The 18,101-nt window shown below is 37.8% G+C and overlaps 1 protein-coding gene and 1 long non-coding RNA gene across 25 annotated transcripts in view; one reads left to right on the top strand and one right to left on the bottom strand.

Moving 5' to 3' along the window:
* The window catches only part of CNOT1 (CCR4-NOT transcription complex subunit 1), a 104,185-nt gene that overhangs the window by 3,076 nt on the left and 83,008 nt on the right, over positions 1-18,101 (bottom strand). For 11 of the 24 annotated variants that reach the window (XM_072750096.1, XM_072750100.1, XM_072750098.1 and 8 more), the window contains 15 exons: positions 17,814-17,954; positions 17,618-17,722; positions 16,546-16,665; positions 15,201-15,392; positions 14,302-14,444; positions 13,692-13,800; positions 13,236-13,405; positions 12,376-12,607; positions 9,901-10,149; positions 9,052-9,215; positions 8,734-8,851; positions 6,928-7,029; positions 3,739-3,912; positions 2,828-2,977; positions 1,891-2,071 (listed from right to left, as the gene is read on the bottom strand). In XM_072750096.1, coding sequence (XP_072606197.1) covers positions 1,891-2,071; positions 2,828-2,977; positions 3,739-3,912; positions 6,928-7,029; positions 8,734-8,851; positions 9,052-9,215; positions 9,901-10,149; positions 12,376-12,607; positions 13,236-13,405; positions 13,692-13,800; positions 14,302-14,444; positions 15,201-15,392; positions 16,546-16,665; positions 17,618-17,722; positions 17,814-17,954 — 2,350 coding nt within the window. Of the gene's footprint in view, positions 1-1,890; positions 2,072-2,827; positions 2,978-3,738; positions 3,913-6,927; positions 7,030-8,698; positions 8,852-9,051; positions 9,216-9,900; positions 10,150-12,354; positions 12,608-13,235; positions 13,406-13,691; positions 13,801-14,301; positions 14,445-15,200; positions 15,393-16,545; positions 16,666-17,617; positions 17,723-17,813; positions 17,955-18,101 lie in introns of all 24 variants that reach the window. The other 13 variants (XM_072750090.1, XM_072750092.1, XM_072750091.1 and 10 more) reach the window with 3 other exon arrangements.
* LOC140597961 (uncharacterized) lies at positions 102-11,290 on the top strand. Its single transcript, XR_012000047.1, has 3 exons — positions 102-177; positions 5,058-5,134; positions 11,170-11,290. It is a non-coding gene; the product is annotated as an uncharacterized lncRNA (long non-coding RNA).

Here is an 18,101-nt window from a genome sequence, read left to right as displayed (position 1 = left end):
CTAAGTGGCTAGGGTTTGATTTTCTGATACAGGCTTTCGTAGTATCCTTTCAACCAGTGGTACTTAGGGTCCCCAATGTTTCCATTTCTGGGGGGTTTATTTTGTATTTTCCACATTAATTTTTTTAATATTTAAAAACAGGTCCACTGCATATAAATATTTTCCAAAACAATGTAGGTAAGTATATTACTGTTTTACATTTCACAGGTTTCTTTAATGTCACTTAATAGGAGACAGCTAGATTCTTATTTCCGCCTCTGTGTTCAATCTGTTCCAGTATTGTTTCATGTAGCTCTGGAAAACTCCACTGTATACTCATGACAACATGAGTGCAAACAAAACAATAAAACACAAATGTTGTCATTATTTTGAAAATAGTTTTGACCTTACAACTCTTCTAAAAGGTCGGAACACCCTCAAGGGTTTCCAGACCACATTTTAACAACTGCTAGTTTAGACTATAATGGAATAAGTATTAACTGGGTTTGGTTGTCTGCCTCTGCTTGATATTAGTCATGTGTCATATGGCTATATCCAGGCGAGCTTTAACACTAAGGGCTACCTTTTTAAAAATTTTTTGCTGGGCTCTGGATAATCAGGTATTCAATTTTGTTAAATCTTGATTTTAAGCTATCTCAAATCCTTTCTACAAATAGACAAGCAAGTGTATGTATATCTCAAGATTAACCTCTCAAGAACTGATAGCAAAGTAGGCATCCATTCTAAACTATGCGTGTGTTAAGGGCACCTGCATAGCTCAGTGGGTTAAAGTGTTCAACTCGATCTCAGAGTCGAGTTCAAACACCACAACACCACATTGGGCTCAAGCCTACTTTAAAAAGTCTTTTGTTTTTTTTTTTTAAATAAAGTATATGTGTGGGCAGCCCCGGTGGCACAGCGGTTTAGCGCCGCCTGCAGCCGAGGGCGTGATCCTGGAGACCCTGGATCGAGTCCCACGTCAGGCTCTCTGCATAGAGCCTGCTTCTCCCTCTGCCTGTGTCTCTGCCTCTCTCTCTGTGTCTCTATGAATAAATAAAAAAAAAATTAAAAAAATAAAGTATATGTGTGTTCAAATAAGCAAGACTACGTACTTAGTACCTACTGAAGTCTCTGTAGTAAGAATGAATCTAGAAGCTCAAAAGAAATGTGATTACACCATGCAAGATGCAACTTATGGGAAAAACTATACTGCCAACTTTCTGCAAAGCAGGTAGGGAAAGTCCCATGCATTAATTTGTATATACCTAATACTTAATACGTTGCCTAACAGACACTAATAAATGGGGGGAAAGGCAGACTAACAAAACAATGTAAAATGAGCTTATTTTTAAAGAGAGCCTAGTAAAAGGAATGCTGTTTATTTTCACACTTAAAAAACACTGTAATCATACACATTGAAGTATTAAGCGATGTGGTAAGGATTCTGGATATTTCTTTCCTTTACATTTTCTCAGTTTTCTGCATTAAACAGATACTATGCAATTGAAATAGCCAGCAGAGAAAAAACAAATAACATGATTTCACATGTATATGGAATTTAAGCAACAAAAAACAAAACAAAAAAAGTCAAAGCAAGAAACAGACTTTTAATTATAGGAACAATCTGATAGTTACTAGAGGAGAGGCGGATGGGGAGATTGATTAAATAAGTGATAGAAATTAAGGAATGCACTTAGGATGAGCACCAGGTGATGTATGGAATTGTTGTATTACTGTTATACACTGAAACTGCTATAACACTGTATGTTAACTGGATTAAAGTAAGAAATTTTTTTTAATAGAGCCATAAACCTGTTGACAAAATATTTGTTGTGGCTAAAGCATTTTATGACCAGACTGTAGCAAAAAGTGCAAAGAACTTAACTCTGAGAATTGTCTGGCTTCACTCACCTTCAGTGTCCAAGTCCACAGCCAGGTTCTGGAAGATGTCCATGTGAGCCGAGTGGGTGATCGTGCTCATTGATGGCGTGCTACCCTTGTTGTGGATATGCGCAATGGCCTGAGTCCCTACATAGAGCACCAGTGCATTGATGAGCTGGAGGTTGTAACGATTGCCAGGCTCATTGGATACCTAAATGAACAAAACAGAAAGCTCCTTATTCACAGAGGATTCAGTATTTCTAAATCGTTTTTATGCCTTCACAGAAAAGGTGAACTGCTCTCAACAGTTTTTGATTTAAATTTTAGAAATTTGCTTGACTTTGTGAGGTTGCTGAACAAAATACACAGCAGCCTAAGGGTGGTTGGGTCAATAACAGAAACAGGAGTTCCCTTTGGAAGCCAAAGCTTCAACAGGTACCAGCAAAAAAAAAAAAGTTTGTAAAGTCAGACTATGCATTATCTTAATTATAGAAAGTATTTGGAGGGGTGCCTGGCTGGCTGTGGGTGGAGTGTGTGACTCTTGATCACAGGGTTGAGTCTGAGCCCCGTATTAGGTGTGGAGATTACTCAATGAAATCTTCTATTTGGAGGGGGTAAGTAGTATGGTGTGGAAAGACTGGAAGGTAACACAATTTCAAGTCCTCTTTTGTATAGCAAACTAAACCAGAATCCATTTAAAACAATCTTGAGCGTACTAACAGGTGCCAATCATCAGCAGTACATTCTTACAGAAAACAAACCTATTTCCTGGTTGTCTCTTCCAAGGCAATAGCTTTGTGTTGGTGATAAGACAACTAGTAAAATGCATAATCTAGTTAATCTCATCCATTAGAAATAGTATGTTTTAAAAATTTTAAATCCAGTTGAAGACACTGACTTCCAAATAGTATTATACATAGTCTTGTGGGTGGCCTAAGTGTTTTTCTATAAAGGCAAACAAATTAACCTGTAGGTTGCTTCGCAAATCAGACAGAAAAGTGACCGGTGATCGAGTTTTAAGATAAGAATCCAAATCCTTTTTGAACTGAGGTGGCATCACTCCAGTAAAATTGGTAAGAATCCGGGGTGCAATGTTAATTTCACTCAACATATCCACCTGCCAGACAGATAAAATAATCAAAACCAGAAGCATGTGTAGGAGTTAACAGCAAATTTTCTCTGCCTTAAAAAAATAAACTGCACATTGTAAATGTCTTGTTAAAAGCTGCCACTTTTTATTAATTTTTAATTAAAAGAATCTATCTACAAAATGATAAAAATCTCTCATTCTATAATAAATTATCTTTTCAAATTAAGGCAGGATAGGTACCTTTTGTGAAGAGGTCTAATGTATATTACTAATTGTTTCCTGGACTTGGATTTCAAAAGAGTACAGAGGAGATTCCTCACACCAAGATCCCTAGTCTTTGAAAAGATGCCCCAGCAGAACAGAACATCATACTGGTTACTTTAAAAAGAAAATAATGTATTTGAAATAGACAAAATGCATAAAAATTACAGTAGCCAAATCAGGGCTATAGACATAAAAAACACCTATGAAAAAAAAAACACCTATGAAATATGAGCATTACAAAGATCTATCCTGCAAATCTATGCCATCAGGGCCAGCCAGCAAATAATACCTCAGTTGAGGTTCTATAAAAATTAATTGAAAATAGCAAGTAGGCAAATACTGTGAACCAATATTCAGCAAGCTTAGTATTAATAACATGATTACCCCCGCAAAAGAGCATCCTTACCTAACAAATTTGTGCGTGTGTGTGTGTGCAAGGAAAGCGGTTAAATAAGTCTACTACCAGAGAAAGGACTAAAATACTAAGACAAAACTTTCTTTTCCTTAAATTGTTTGGAACTTACCTTCAGATTAGGAGTGAATGGGTCCGGGAGCCTCATGTTTCTTGGGAAGGCACTCAGGATGAGATTTCTTAGCTGAATACAATTAGGTGGGATCACATCACAAAATCCATAATGGTAATCACAAAGGAACTCAGGGAAATCATGCAAAAGAACCAGCAGCACCCTCAAAGTGCCCTATTTTTTAAAAATGAGAAAAACATTGGCTGTTTCCACATTGTTAGGAAATGAGAGTAACATTTATACTATTATGAACGTAACAAGCAAATACAAAAGTATATACCTCAGTAACAAATTACAGGCTTAAATCACCAAAAACTAGCTCTGAGGAGTTTATACATTAAGTGTATATGCTCAAAGAGGCTGGCAAAAAGTAATTAAAATGACATAAGTCTGCAGAAGATGGAAAAAGCAGCTAATGAAAACCAAGAAAGTAAAAGAGCCAAAATCAATTACATGTTTTAAAAGTACTGAAGGGAAAGATGAATCAAAGCTCGTTTTTTGAAAAGATTAAAATCCAGGCCTAGATAGCTTTACTGGTAAAAACTTAATTATAAATATTTAAGGAAAAATGAATACTATTTTCATGATCTCAAAAATAAATTTAGAAAGAATATTTTCCAGCTCTTTCAATGAGATTTGCATAATATTGACACCAAAACTTGATGTGAAAAATCACACAAAAATGCTAAATATCGTAACTAGAAATCACAATGATATATCATGACCAAATGGCCCAAAATGCAATGGCAGTTTAAGTATTTGTTGGAGTTATTAACAGAAAAAAACGTTTTTTATTTAAATATTTTATTTATTTATTCATGACAGAGAGAGAGAGAGAGAGAGAGGAGAAGCAGGCTCCATGCAGGCAGAGCCTGACATGGGACTCAATCCAGGGTCTCCAGGATCACACCCTGGGCTGAGAGGGCACCAAACCGCTGGGCCACCAGGGCTGCCCGAAAAAATGTTTTTTAAAAAAGATGTTATTCATTTATTCATGCAAGACACAGAGAGAGAGGCAGAGGAAGAAGCAGGCTCCCTGCGGGGAGCCCGATGCAGGACTCAATCCCAGGACTCTTCAGATCACGACCGGAGCCAAAGACAGAGGCTCAATCATTGAACCACCCAGGCGACCCCAGAAATAATATTTTACATAATCTTGAAAAGGCACTCAATACCCATTGAATGATTTCAGAACTCAACAAATTATGAATAGCAGGGCATTTCCTCATTTAGATAATGATACCTGCAAAACAAAACCGTAGATTTATAAAAACATTACACTTAATGCTGAATTACTGAAAGCTTTTGTTTTTTTTAAGGAGCATTAATGAGACAAGCATGCCATTATCACTCTTCTATTCAACACTGTCCTGGAGTTCCTGGCCACTGCAGTAAGGTAGGTAAAAAGCAAAACAAAAACCCACTGTTATATGCAGTTTTAATGACTGTGTATACAGAATATACTTCTCCCCACAAAAGACACAAGTAAACTCGCAGAGAAAGTAAATATTGCAAGGTAGCTGGCAAAAATCCATTTTGTTTCTATACAGGATCAACAAATACGAAAAAATTTAAAAGCTGTTCTACCACTTTACAAAAAACATCAAATATCTACAGATAAGTCTAAAGAAAGAGGCTGAAAACTTCTACGCTGAAAACTACAAAAGCACTGCAGAGAGAAATTAAAGACCTAACTAAATAGAAATACACATGTTCAGGATTGAAAGTCTCAATATTATTAAGAGGTCTATTTTCTTCAAAGTGATCTACAAATCCCCTGCAATCTCAATCTAAATCCCAGCCAGTTTTCAAAGTCAAAGCTGACTGCAGTTCTTTATGCAATGGCAAATGACACAAAATAGCCAAAATAAATTTTTAAAAGAGAGCAAAGTTGAAGAGCACTTACTCTGCTTGATAACTCTGACTTTATAAGTTTTATGAATCAAGACAGTTTGGTACTGGCCTCTACAAACAGATAAAGAGATCAACTAAGACAGCCATACACAAATAGTCAATTATTTTGACAAAGGTGCCCAATCAATTCAATACGGAATGAAGAATGGTACTGAAAAGCCTTGTTATTATATATTGGGGTGGGAACATAAAGGAAAAAGAAGGAAAAGAACCTCACCATACACAAAAATAAATACGAGACAGATCATATCACCTAGGCCAGAGTAACATGGCTTCTTGGTCAGTGAACAGAGTGTATGCAGAACAGATTGCAATTTGGGATTGGCAAAGATTTCTTACATGAGATTTAAAAAAGAAACATTTAATGAAAGCAAAAACTTGATTATTTTTGAAAACTTCCATTCCTCAAAGGACACCTAAGGTTTAAGGGAGTTAAGAGGCAAGCCACAAGAGTGACAAGTGTTTGAATATGTATTAAAGGGTTTATATCCAGAAATACATGAAAAATTCCTACAAAAAAAAAAAATACAGATAATCTAGTGGAAATATGAGCATAAAACTATAAAAGGAACATCACAAAAGAATACCCAAATGGCAGGGTGCCAGGGGGGGCTCAGATGGTTGAGGTCGTGATCTCCAGGTCCTGGGATCGAGCCCCACATGATAGGCTCCTAGCTCAGCAGGAAATCTGCTTCTTTCTCTCCCTCTGCCTTTCCCACTGCTTGTGCACCCACATGTGTGCTATCTCTCTCTAATGAATAAATAAAAAACTCTTAAAATCCAAATGACTAATCTATACTCACAAAAAGAAAAAAAAAAAATATACAAAATAAATCCATAATGAGATCCTACTGTACAACTGCCCAAAACAGTTAAAACAAAAAGCAGACAATAATAGGTATATCCTGGTGTAAGAGTTAATGGACATATCTATTTAGTAAACTAGTAGTATACACTAAAGTTGAACCTATGAATCCCTGTTCAGGCACTGACTGCACAATTACATTTGATTTCTGTACTTTTCTGAATATGTTATCCTTTAAAGGCTTTATAAAAAATTGGGGTAACTGGGTGGATCAGTTGGTTAAGTGTCTGACCTGAACTCAGGTTATGATTTCAGGGTCCTGGGATCTAGCTCCGCATCAGGCTCCCTCTTCCTTTCCCTCTGCCCCTCTCCCTGCCCATTCTCGCAAATACACAAAATCTTTTTAAAAAACCCCCAAAACAGAAAACTTAATAAAAAAAAATTAGGCTTTATAACTCCAAATTAATTACCTTATAGAGGATTTGCATAGGTTTGGTGAGTTCCACATTTCTAAGGAAAGGAGCCAAATATTTGAACAAATCTATCAGTAGCTGGGCATACATAGGCCATCCCTGAAAGGAAGAAATATACATGAGTCATAATTATACTCAGCTGCTGATTTACCACCAAAAAGTTGCCCAAGCAGCAACATTGTGACTTATTATCTTCCTCTTACTAATATAACTAGAGAATACTGACATATATACCTCTCTTAAGGACTGACTGACATTAAAAAGGAGTAAGCGTAACTATGGCAATAGTGAGAAATGGTATTTAAAACAAAATTGCTCCAGGGGTGCCTGGGTGGCTGAGTTGGTTGAGCATCTGACTCTTGATTTCGGCTCAGGCTATAATCTCAGGTTGTGAGACTGAGCTTCCCTGCCAGTTCCACACTCAGTGGGGAGTCAGCTCGGATTTCTAGCTCTCTTTTTCTCTAAAGATAAATAAATCAGGGGATCCCTGGGTGGCTTAGCGGTTTCGCGCCTGCCTTTGGCCCAGGGCGCGATCCTGGAGTCCCGGGATCGAGTCCCATGTCGGGCTCCTGGCATGGAGCCTGCTTCTCCCTCTGCCTGTGTCTCTGCCTCTCCCTCTCTCTCTCTCTCATAAATAAATAAAAATAAATCTTAAAAAAAAAAAAAGATAAATCAATCATGGGGGGGGGGGGTGCTCTCCAGAAATTCCTGTAAGCAAAATTTAAAGAGGAGGAGGTAACTGAGAAAATTTCAGACAAAACACAGAACAGTCAACTAAGAAACTGACAGAGGTCTGTTTTAATTCCCTCTTTTAATTAAGCCCTAGGTCTCAACCATTTTTCCCCACTTCCAACTCCTGTCAAATAACCTGATCCAGTTTACAAAAAGTTCACAACATAAATCCTCTATTTTCAGCCAAACTTGGACTGTCACCATCTCCCAATTATATTAATCATGTTTATTTTTGGACAATTTTATTGTTATTGTGTTCCTCCTCCTGGAATACCAAATAAAACCCACTCAATTTAAGGATTATCTTTCTTTTCTGCCAAGCATATTAGTCACATTTAATTGGAAGGGCAAATCAAGGATACTTTCTACAGTATTCATTTGCCATTTTCTCCCATTTAAGTGGGAGAAAAATTTCTCATGTTAACTGTGTTTATTTGCAATTACACAATTAAAAACTCTTTACTAGAACTTGATCCTAATTTTCTTCAAATATAGACCAGTGGTCTTCACCCTTGAGTGTGAGAGCTTTAGCATTTAGAGTGAGAACTTATAAAACTGGCAGGCTGTAGAGCTCCATTAATTATCCAAAGCTTTATACAAAGGTGCTCCAAGGTTTCAACTTTTTTTTTTTTTTCAAAGATTTATTTATTCATGAGAGACACAGAGAGAGAGGCAGAGACACAGGCAGGGGGAGAAGCAGGCTCCATGCAGGGAGCCCGATGTGGGACTCAATCCTGGGTCTCCAGGATCACACCCTGGGCTGAAGACAGGCGCGAAACCGCCGAGCCACCGGGGCTGCCCAGGTTTCAACTTTTTAATAAAAGTCCTTAAGAGAGATTAATACAGATGGCTCACAACACACTTGGAAAAGCAATACCCTTATCATTGAGGAATGGCTTCTAGGCAGAGGCAGTCAAGTACTGGTTAAACCTCTCTCCATAACTATACTCCACATTAAATAATTCTCGACTAAGCCTGGGAAAAGTGCAATTATTACTAAGTGACTGAGTGCTAATAATAAGCTCCAAGTAGTTACAGTCTTCATCTGTAGGAGATAAACTGCAGCCACACCTTCTGCTGTGGCGTATGTGCCAGCATTCTTGCAATAAATATCCGGTGGGAGATCAGTTCAAGCCAGGCATACACAAAGCCAGGAGCTTTGGTAGGCCTCAAGATGTGGAATGTATTGCTGAAGGGAAAAAAGACTTAGTCAGAACCAAGGTCCAACTTAAATATAGTAAACAACAGATCAACATAAGTAAGTAGACAACATGGAAGCTATTTTTCAAATCAATATGCTTCAAAATCCACAAGATTACTACTTCTCAATTTTACCACTAAAACAGCAATCCTTAACAAGAACTGTCTATTAAATTCAACAATACTCACCAGAAAGCTGTAAGTGTCTGGAAATTAATGGTTTCCAATACATGCTCAGGTGCATTGAGTTCTAAGAGCAGCATGATAAAAATTCGATGGTAGGGAAGCTGCTGAAATTCACTCTGCCGAACATCATGGTCCTGCAGGAGAACTCCCACTACTATACCAAGGACCTACAGAGTACATAGATTAGAGCTTAGAAATTATGAAGATAATTCACTTATCATTCACTGGACATACTTTGTTATCGTACTCTTAAGCCCCACATTAAAAGAAAGGATATATACGTTTGAATACACAATTAAATGCTGGCAGCCAAGGGGGCCAAACAAACACTGGTTTGATGTGGCCTGCAGATTTGTGTATTTTCTTTGAATTTCCATAATCTTGGACCAGAGATGTATACTCTTCACAAACACCCGCCAGTATTAAAAGGTCTAGAAATGAGCGTGGTACATCATATTCTATTAGTTAATACAATCTAAAAACCTATTTTTTCTGGTCTGATGTGAAGTTGCCAAGAGGTGAAATGGTTGGCATTTAGTAGATGGAGGGCCAACCAGGAACATCAAGGCTGTAGAAATGTGTCAAAGGACCATCCTGCATTCCACTTGATTTTCCCACTGCACAGCGAAGGACAGTCATTACCAAATATTAACATACTGAAATATCCTGTTCCCCCCACCATCTTTGGTCTTTAGTTAAGGCACCACACTCTTCAAGTATTTAGTGATTATAATTTAATTTCAAGACAGAAAAAGGGATGTTACTAAATGTTTTAGGGAACGGGTTGGGCCCCGAGAACCACTGTTGTAGATTTTAAGTGTATCAAGACTTAGGCAAAAGACAAGTTCCGACCTTGTTCAGCAGATTAATCTTTGTGACAGTGTTGGTGGCTTCCCCTGAGTGCTTCACTAGCAGTGCAATGAGTCGGACAAAAGCATCCAGGTTATGATAACACTTGGCTCGGATCATGGTAGGATTAGCAGCAGGATTGTGCTGCTGCTCTGCCTGAGCACGGTAACTGATTTCAACACACATTTCAGTACATAGACGAAAGAACCTTGTTATGAGGTCATCAGTCTTCAGGATTCCTTGCTGGTGCATCTAACAAGGGAACAACAACAACAATAATATATACACACACATATATAAAAAACAAAAGCACAGTAAGATACACAAATTTTAAATTTTCATGCTTAAGAAATATTCATTTATTCCTTGTCACATTTCTAATTCTTACTTTAAAAAACGTGCCATGAAAATGGTTTCTCCATTAAGGACTGGTGACAGAATTCCTCGGTTTTAAGTTTAATGGAGAACAAAAAAGACTAAAGTTGAGAAAGATAATAACATGACAATTTTGAACAATAGTCCATAGCCAAATATTGTGGAAATTTAGCTAGGCAAATAGACAATTTTTAGGAACCCACTGAAATCATATAAAGACATTCTAGACAACTCATTTCCCTAAGTATGAAATTAAATTACATATATTTCACTTTCCTACAGAATTTAAGATAATTTTTTCCAGCTGACTTAACCAATGACAAAATTTTCAAAACGCCAACTAGCTGCAACAGGAAAATCAAGTAATAATTTGTACAATTAAGTGGGTACCAAAGAAAATAGCCACAGATCATATTTGGCTATTTCAATGAAAACTAAAGTTTATTTTAATGTAAATTCACAGTTTAAAATAAAATGTTAAAGGATAAAAGTACAAATTTTATGACATGATTTGCAAGTGAAGCAAAGCAGAGCAGTTATTTGGCTAGTACATAAGAAGGCAGCAGTATAACAAAGGTTAAGGCTACATACGGAGAGCAAGGTCAGTGCTTAAAGAAACCAAGCCCAGAATGAAAACTTAATCATTATCTTGGAAACTTTAAAACAATTTCATTGTCCCTTAATAAGCAATAAAATAGCTGAATTGACATTAATGTACCCTAAGGCAAGACAGGAGGTCAGCAGAGGGAGTTTTGTACATTGAAATCTGAAAAACTAAGGGGGGGGTGGTGGTAACGAAGACAAACTGCTGTGATCAAAAGGGAACACAAGGAGGAAAAAATTTTCAAAAGGATGCAAAAGGGAACAAAAAGTATAAATTCTCCTTTTTTTAAACAGAGAGAAGAAACAAGAGTAAATAAGCCAGCAGGAAGAGCTGAGACAGGTGCCACATCCATACCCATGAAATACTGATGATTACAAAAACCAACTGATTTAAAGTTCTTCTATCCAAATCAGGTATCAAACTATAACATTCAATAACAGCTTTGCATTAAGGTATATTTTAGAATTCTGTTATGGTACAGACCTACTTAGTATGATTTATTTAAATAAGTTAACATTCATCTTGAAAAGTAAATTCAACTTTAACTTCTGAAATTCAAATCAGCTCTTCCACATTCCACTGTCATTTATGTGATAACAAATCTAATTTGCAATCTTTGGTAGCACACCTAAACTTTGGTCTCAGTTTAAAGAAATACAATGGTCAATCTGCAGAAATAACCAGATAAATATCTCTCCCTAAACAAAGAACAGTTCTACTAAAGGAATTCTAAGGCCAGTTCAGCAAAAGTACCATTCTTGCCATTAAGTAATATGATTAGTAGGACACACTGACTAATGGGTATGAGTCCCTCACAGTAGCTAAAAACAGACAGTAATGATCAAAAACAGAATGCTAAATGGTACTATAGTTCTTTTCCTACATTTTTGTTCATCCTGTTCACAAATACTCTTTCCAAACCTAATTATTCTAGGAACTTGTTTCTTAACACTTTAACTCAAAGTCCAATTTAGATCAAATCAAATGAAAATAAATACTGGAAACTATTTCCCAAAAGAATATGTTAATCAGTTTTAGGTAAGTAAGCTACTTAATAATAAAAGGCTCTACCATTTAAATATTTTAAGTTTTTTGTTTTCCTATTTTTTTAACATGAGCTACTATGAGAATTTTATTTATTTATTAGCCCATAATCCTCTCACTACTGATTATAGAGCTAGTGAAATTACTACATACATCTGGCACTTTCATTTTTCATTATCTGAACCACTGTACTTTGTAATTGTGACAACTGAAATGGGATAAAGTAGAACTAAATAAAGGGGACATGAAATGTTGAATTTACTGGTTAGGGTCCAAAGATCAGGAAAGAAATAGGCTTTACCAATTTAACAGAATAATGATGATGACATTTTTGGTTTACATGAGTATGGAGGTAAACTGTCTGACCACAGGTACATAATACTGAGCTTAAATATTGGAGGCATCACACCCTACTTATGTTGAATAAAAAGCACCTTTCTTTCCAAAAGCTCTACCTGTCCAACAAACGCAGAGAAAGCTTTGGTACTGTCACGGCCAGCTGCTGCTGAATGGTAGAGATTCACCCATTCCCTCAGAAGATACTCTGCCTTCTCCCTCAGGCCTGGAGGATCATCGTACTCTGAGGCTTGAGAGATTCCAGAATGCATCATAAAGTTAGGGCCTCCATGAGCACGATCAATCATTGCTTCATAGTTGGATCGCACTACTTCCATCAGCTGGGGCAATCTAGTACAATAAATCCAGAGTGAAAATCAGTCTACTCATGGTTGTGACTTCACAGACATACAGTTGGACAAGTTGTTTATTTAATAGAAACCACTTTAGTGATTTCCATACATAAAATTATCCTTGGGTTCTTCGGTTTACTCATGACCACATAACATGCAAATGACCAAACTTGGGTATGCCACTTCTTGACGCCGCGCCGCCCCCCCCCACCGCAAAAAGTGCCAGTTGAAATGGAGCTAATGTTCATTGTCAACAAATATTGACGGTCTGCCTACCCTGTGCCATGGTTTGTTATTTATCTTATCAACAATTCTTTGAGATATTTTACTTCTATTTTACTCAAGAAAACATAAATCAACTTGCCTAAAATCAGATTTTAAAAGTGCCCTAAACACAGGGCTCTTAATACCAAGTCTAGTACTGTGTGTACTACATGCTCTATAGCAAGAAGGCTTGTCAATTAGTTAAGCTTTCATACTTCAAGGGACTTAGGCCTCACTAAAGTTTCCCCACATATTGTAGGTACAGCAGTTGTTAACAGGTATTGTTAGTAAGTCTGCACATTCATTTCTAAAGCTCCTTCATAGACTACATACACAAAGATCCCAAAACATTTCATCCTCACCCTTCTGGAGCATTGCCTCTGGAGTGAGCATTAATCCTCATGAGAGTTTCAATGGTGTGGAATAGATCTGCCTCAGTAACATGAGCAACACTCCTTTCATCCACCAATAGGATTTTTACCAATTGCATAGCAAATGCCACGGCCATGTAATTTAAACCATTCTCCATTGACTGGCAACACAGAAAGCACAATGTAAGATAGACAACACTTAAAGCAAACACACTTCCCAACAACCAGAGTCTCTTTTCCTTTTTAAGAAACTTTCTTCGGGACACTGGGGTGGCTCAGTGGTTGAGCCTTCAGCTCAGGGCATGATCCCAGAGCCCCAAGATCGAGTCCCACATTGGGCTCCCTGAATGGAGCCTGCTTCTCCCTCTGCCTATGTCTCTGCCTTTCTCCCTGTGTCTCCCATGAATAAATAAATCTTAAAAACAAAAAACAAACTTTCTTCCATACCTGAGCTAGGTGAAGATCATACTGCTGCATATTAACCAAATGATTGCGAATGAGCAACTCCACTGCTTCCACATTATATTTATACTCATCTCGACATTCAATTAGGCACCTAGAAAAATTATGTCTTTAGAGAAAAGACCTAACCATACTGTATCAAGTAAAATAACCCGTTTTATCCAATGGTAATCTGTTCCAAACTAAGGATGCTTTGAGAACCAACTGCAAATTAGTATCTAAGGTTGAAAATAGCCAATAATAAAGTAGAACAGACAGCCCAGTGTTATAACTCAAGTTTTGCTTTCAAAGCCTAGAAAACAAAGCATTCCACTTAAGACACTGAAATATTTATATATGAACACCACTGCTATGAAATCATCGAAACCCTCTAAAACCAATGATCTACAATTTATCCCCCAATGCAAGGTACTGGATTTCCATACTCATCATGTGTACCAAATGGGAAAAGGCCAACCAATCAACTATTCTCAGTACTGAGAATTGGACAAATGTCCCATTTACCTTCTAGAAAAAGGAAATCTCTGGACACAAACAGGGCACGTATGTTAGAAAGCACTCCAATAAATAGTACTCTTCTAAGATGGCTACTAACCTTGTGATCTGTTTGTTACACCACGGAGACCCATATGCCCGGCCATCTTGAAGAGCTTTTAACACCAAAAGGTGGCACTCCCTATAGCGCAGCAATAGGTCAGCATCAGCACCACTTGTGGCATCTAATAAACCCTCTACAGCCTATGGAAGAAAAACAGTAGTCACAAACGGAAAATATAGGACTCGCGGCCCAACCATCAAAATCAAAAACCAAACCTTAACAAAAACTACAACATAGCTTCTAAAGCCTCCATTTAACAATGCCTGCAACTCACCAAAATGCTTTTCACTTACCCTAACACACACAACTCTTTAAATTTTATCTAGTTTATATTCAGTGTTCTACACAGGAAATGCCCCACCATCCCTACTGGGTGAAAATCCAATGTTCCCCACCAACCCTCCCAACATCACCCAAGTACTAGGATCAATCTATTTCACCAAATCTAAAGTGGTATCTTTTAAAGTTTCTTAACTATATTTTCAAAAACTCTTAATGAAAAATTTCTGTCCCATTTCACCACTGATAACTGTCATGACTACATTCTAGAGAAAATTACTTGCCTTATTACCAAACAGAATTTGTTTTATCTGAATTCTAAAATCTTAGGATAATTTAAGGAGATGGTGGTGTGAGTCACTATATTTTAGTCTCTTCTTAAAAGTAACATTTAAGGGGATCCCTGGGTGGCTCAGCAGTTTGGCACCTGCCTTCGGCCCAGGGCGTGATCCTGGAGTCCCGGGATCAAGTCCCACGTCAGGCTTCTGCATGGAGCCTGGTTCTCCCTCTGCCTGTGTTTCTGCAAACCGCCCTGCCACCCCCCCGCCGTGTCTCATGAATGAATAAAATCTTAAAAAAATAAAAATTAAAAAAAAAGGTAACATTTAATAACTAACCTTCTGGAGCAATCCAAGAGCAGCTATGGCATCCCGAGAGTTTCGAGATAATACTACAACCTCCAAAAGACTTCTAAGAGCCTGGGCTTGAGGATTCATGGCCAAAGTTGGTGGGATGGCATGCAGGTGCTGCTCCAATTCTGTAATGCACTTATCATAAATCTGAGCTACATCATCTGTTGCCCAAGCTTGCTGTTTTACAGAAGGAGACAACCAAAAAGGCAAATTTTAAAGATTTTTCGTGCAGCAATTAAAAAGTCATTTAGTATGTTTACTCACCGAATTTTTTTCTCATTGAAACATAGAAGGGTTCTCTTCCTTTCCCCTTCCTGAACTATTCAATCTTAATAACATTAGGTGGGGCAGTGAAGTGCAAGGCAGGGATTGCCAGCGGGGGGTGTGGGGATGGGGTGGGGGGTGTATTTCATTTGAGGAAAACCCATCACACAATCAAGTAATTAAAGCAAGCAAGATAAATAATGGGATAGGATACAGCCTAGGAAATTAGATAATCCAAATCATGGAAAATATAGTATTCAGTCCAGCTATCAAAGCCTGATAGAATAACAACACAAAATCATTTCTGTGATAAACCTATCAAAAATGCACTATCTGGATCTATTCCTGAGAACATATATTGGACAAACCCAAATCAAGCCGTTCTAGAAAATAACTGCCCTATAGTCTGTAGAAGTCTTGAGATCATATAAGAGGAGGAAGAAGTAAAGTGTTTTAACAGACCAACCTGGGATGAATTTAAAAAATATAACTAACTGAAATGTGTGATTTTGAAATAGGGCCTTTTAATATAAAAAGGGGATACTGAGACACTTCATAAAACCTGAACGAGGACTAATTAAGTATCAATATATCGGTGTTAACTTCCTGATTTCAATGGCAGTACTGGCAGGAGAATGTCTTTTTAGATAATACAGACCAAAGTATTCAAGAGTGACTGGGACCTAAGGGTCAGCATTGTATATTCAAATGGTTCAGGGGGAAAATGTTTCTCCCTATATGTTCAAGTTTTCTGTATATGACTATTTCAAAATGTCTTTACAAAACAAACAAAACCAAAACAAATAAAAACAGGCAAAGCCATGTGGATCACCCATGTAAATTCCTCTAGTTAGGCCAAACATGAAAATCAACTTCATGGGGGGGGGGGGGGGGAGGTCCCCCATATGCCAGTGCTGATCTGATACAAAGAACAGATATACTCAATAATTGTGGGGTTAAGTTTTCCTCCTAACTTAAGCTCACAGGAAGCAAGTGATAGGTTAACAGATAAAAACATTCAAAGTAAAATGTAAAACACTCAATTTAATCCCAGGCAATGATTTACCTTCATGGGTTGAGCTAAAAATCCCGTGGGCTGACTTAAATCATTTGTGGGCAAGAAGCCAGGCACATTGCGTGCAAACTCCTCATAAACAGCCAGCTGCTTTGGGTCCACACCACCAACCTGGAAAGAAGAAAAACAATTTTGACAGGATCCTCCTTACAGAACTGAACCCAAGTTTTTTGAAAGTGGAAAGTTTGCATAGGAATAATCACGGGGGTTCTGAGAAGGGACTGAGGAGTCACTGCAACATTATTGACGTTGTGTGCATGACTGAGTACGTTTTGCACACAATTCAGTGTTTCCCATTTCCCTGATTCCTGTCAAGAGTCCCCTTCATTGATAAATTCATTTGAGTTTTTCCACTGGAAAATGCTTCAGATTGGACCAAAACAAGTCCCAATTCTCCAGTGGAGCTGGTAAAATTATAAGATTTCTCACATGATCTTTTCATAGTAAGTAACTAGCAATAAAAACTTAAGTACCAGAAGGAAAGACCAAGTTGTAAAACCAAACAAGGACATGAACTCTTTATGGTAACACTTCAACCAACTGGGAGGTGCATACATCTAAGGTTATCCTTTCTTTTTTTTTTTAAGATTTTATTTAATTATGGGGGGGAGGGGGGCAGAGAGAGGCAGAGGCATAGGCAGGGGGAGAAGCAGGCTCCATGCAGGGAGCCTGACATGGGACTCAATCTGGGGTCTCCAGGATCACACACTGGGCTGAAGGCGGCGCTAAACCGCTAAACCACCCAGGCTGCCTCTAAGATTATCCTTTTTAAATATATACGTATTTTAAAGATTTTATCTTTAGGAAATCTTTTCAAGTAAGTAACTTTAAGTAATCCCTCACATGAGGCTTGAACTCCATCCCTAAAGTCAAGAGTCACAGTCTACCAACTGAGCCAGCCAGGCACCCCCATCTAAGTTATCTTTCATGCCTTCAATGATATGCTACTGAGGTAGGATCTGTCTCAGAAATATACAACCCCATTGTCTTAGTGAAGAGCTTAAGCAACAAGAATAGAAAGAAAATAAAGATGGTCAGAGAAAGACAAAGCCCCGATTCTCACTTTCAGCCTGATTTGCTCTGGCATCCGCTCAGCTTGGTATGTTAACACAACAGGATCACAGTACCTGCGCCCTTCTTGCCTAGCGTGTTTTCTCAGCTCAAATTCCTGCAAATAAAAAAAGTCACTGAGGTTCTTGTTATGAGGCATTTTCTTAAATAGAAAAAAAAATACTTAAATGGTAAATGTAAACACTTACAGTTGCTAATCTCTTGTCCATCTCAGGGCCCGCTTTCTCTACTGCAGTCTTCTGAATAAAACAGCAAGCTAATTCACAATTGTCCTGAGCTAACTGAGCAGCTGCCTGATCCATCATTTCCCTTTGTTGTGGGGATGCAGTCTATTGGAAGAAGAAACAAAAAGAAAACAATTTAAAGTTTTCTGTGGATGGTTAAGACATAAGAGTGGATGTCTTTCTGTGGATGGCAATACCTAGACAAATAAAAAAACAAAACGAAACAAAAAGCCCTGACTCCACTTATGACTC

Source organism: Vulpes vulpes, chromosome 2, assembly GCF_048418805.1.
Source record: "Vulpes vulpes isolate BD-2025 chromosome 2, VulVul3, whole genome shotgun sequence".
Classification (NCBI taxonomy): domain Eukaryota; kingdom Metazoa; phylum Chordata; class Mammalia; order Carnivora; family Canidae; genus Vulpes; species Vulpes vulpes.
Note: the sequence above shows the minus strand (reverse complement) of the source record. Positions and strands in the feature narration are given on the sequence as shown.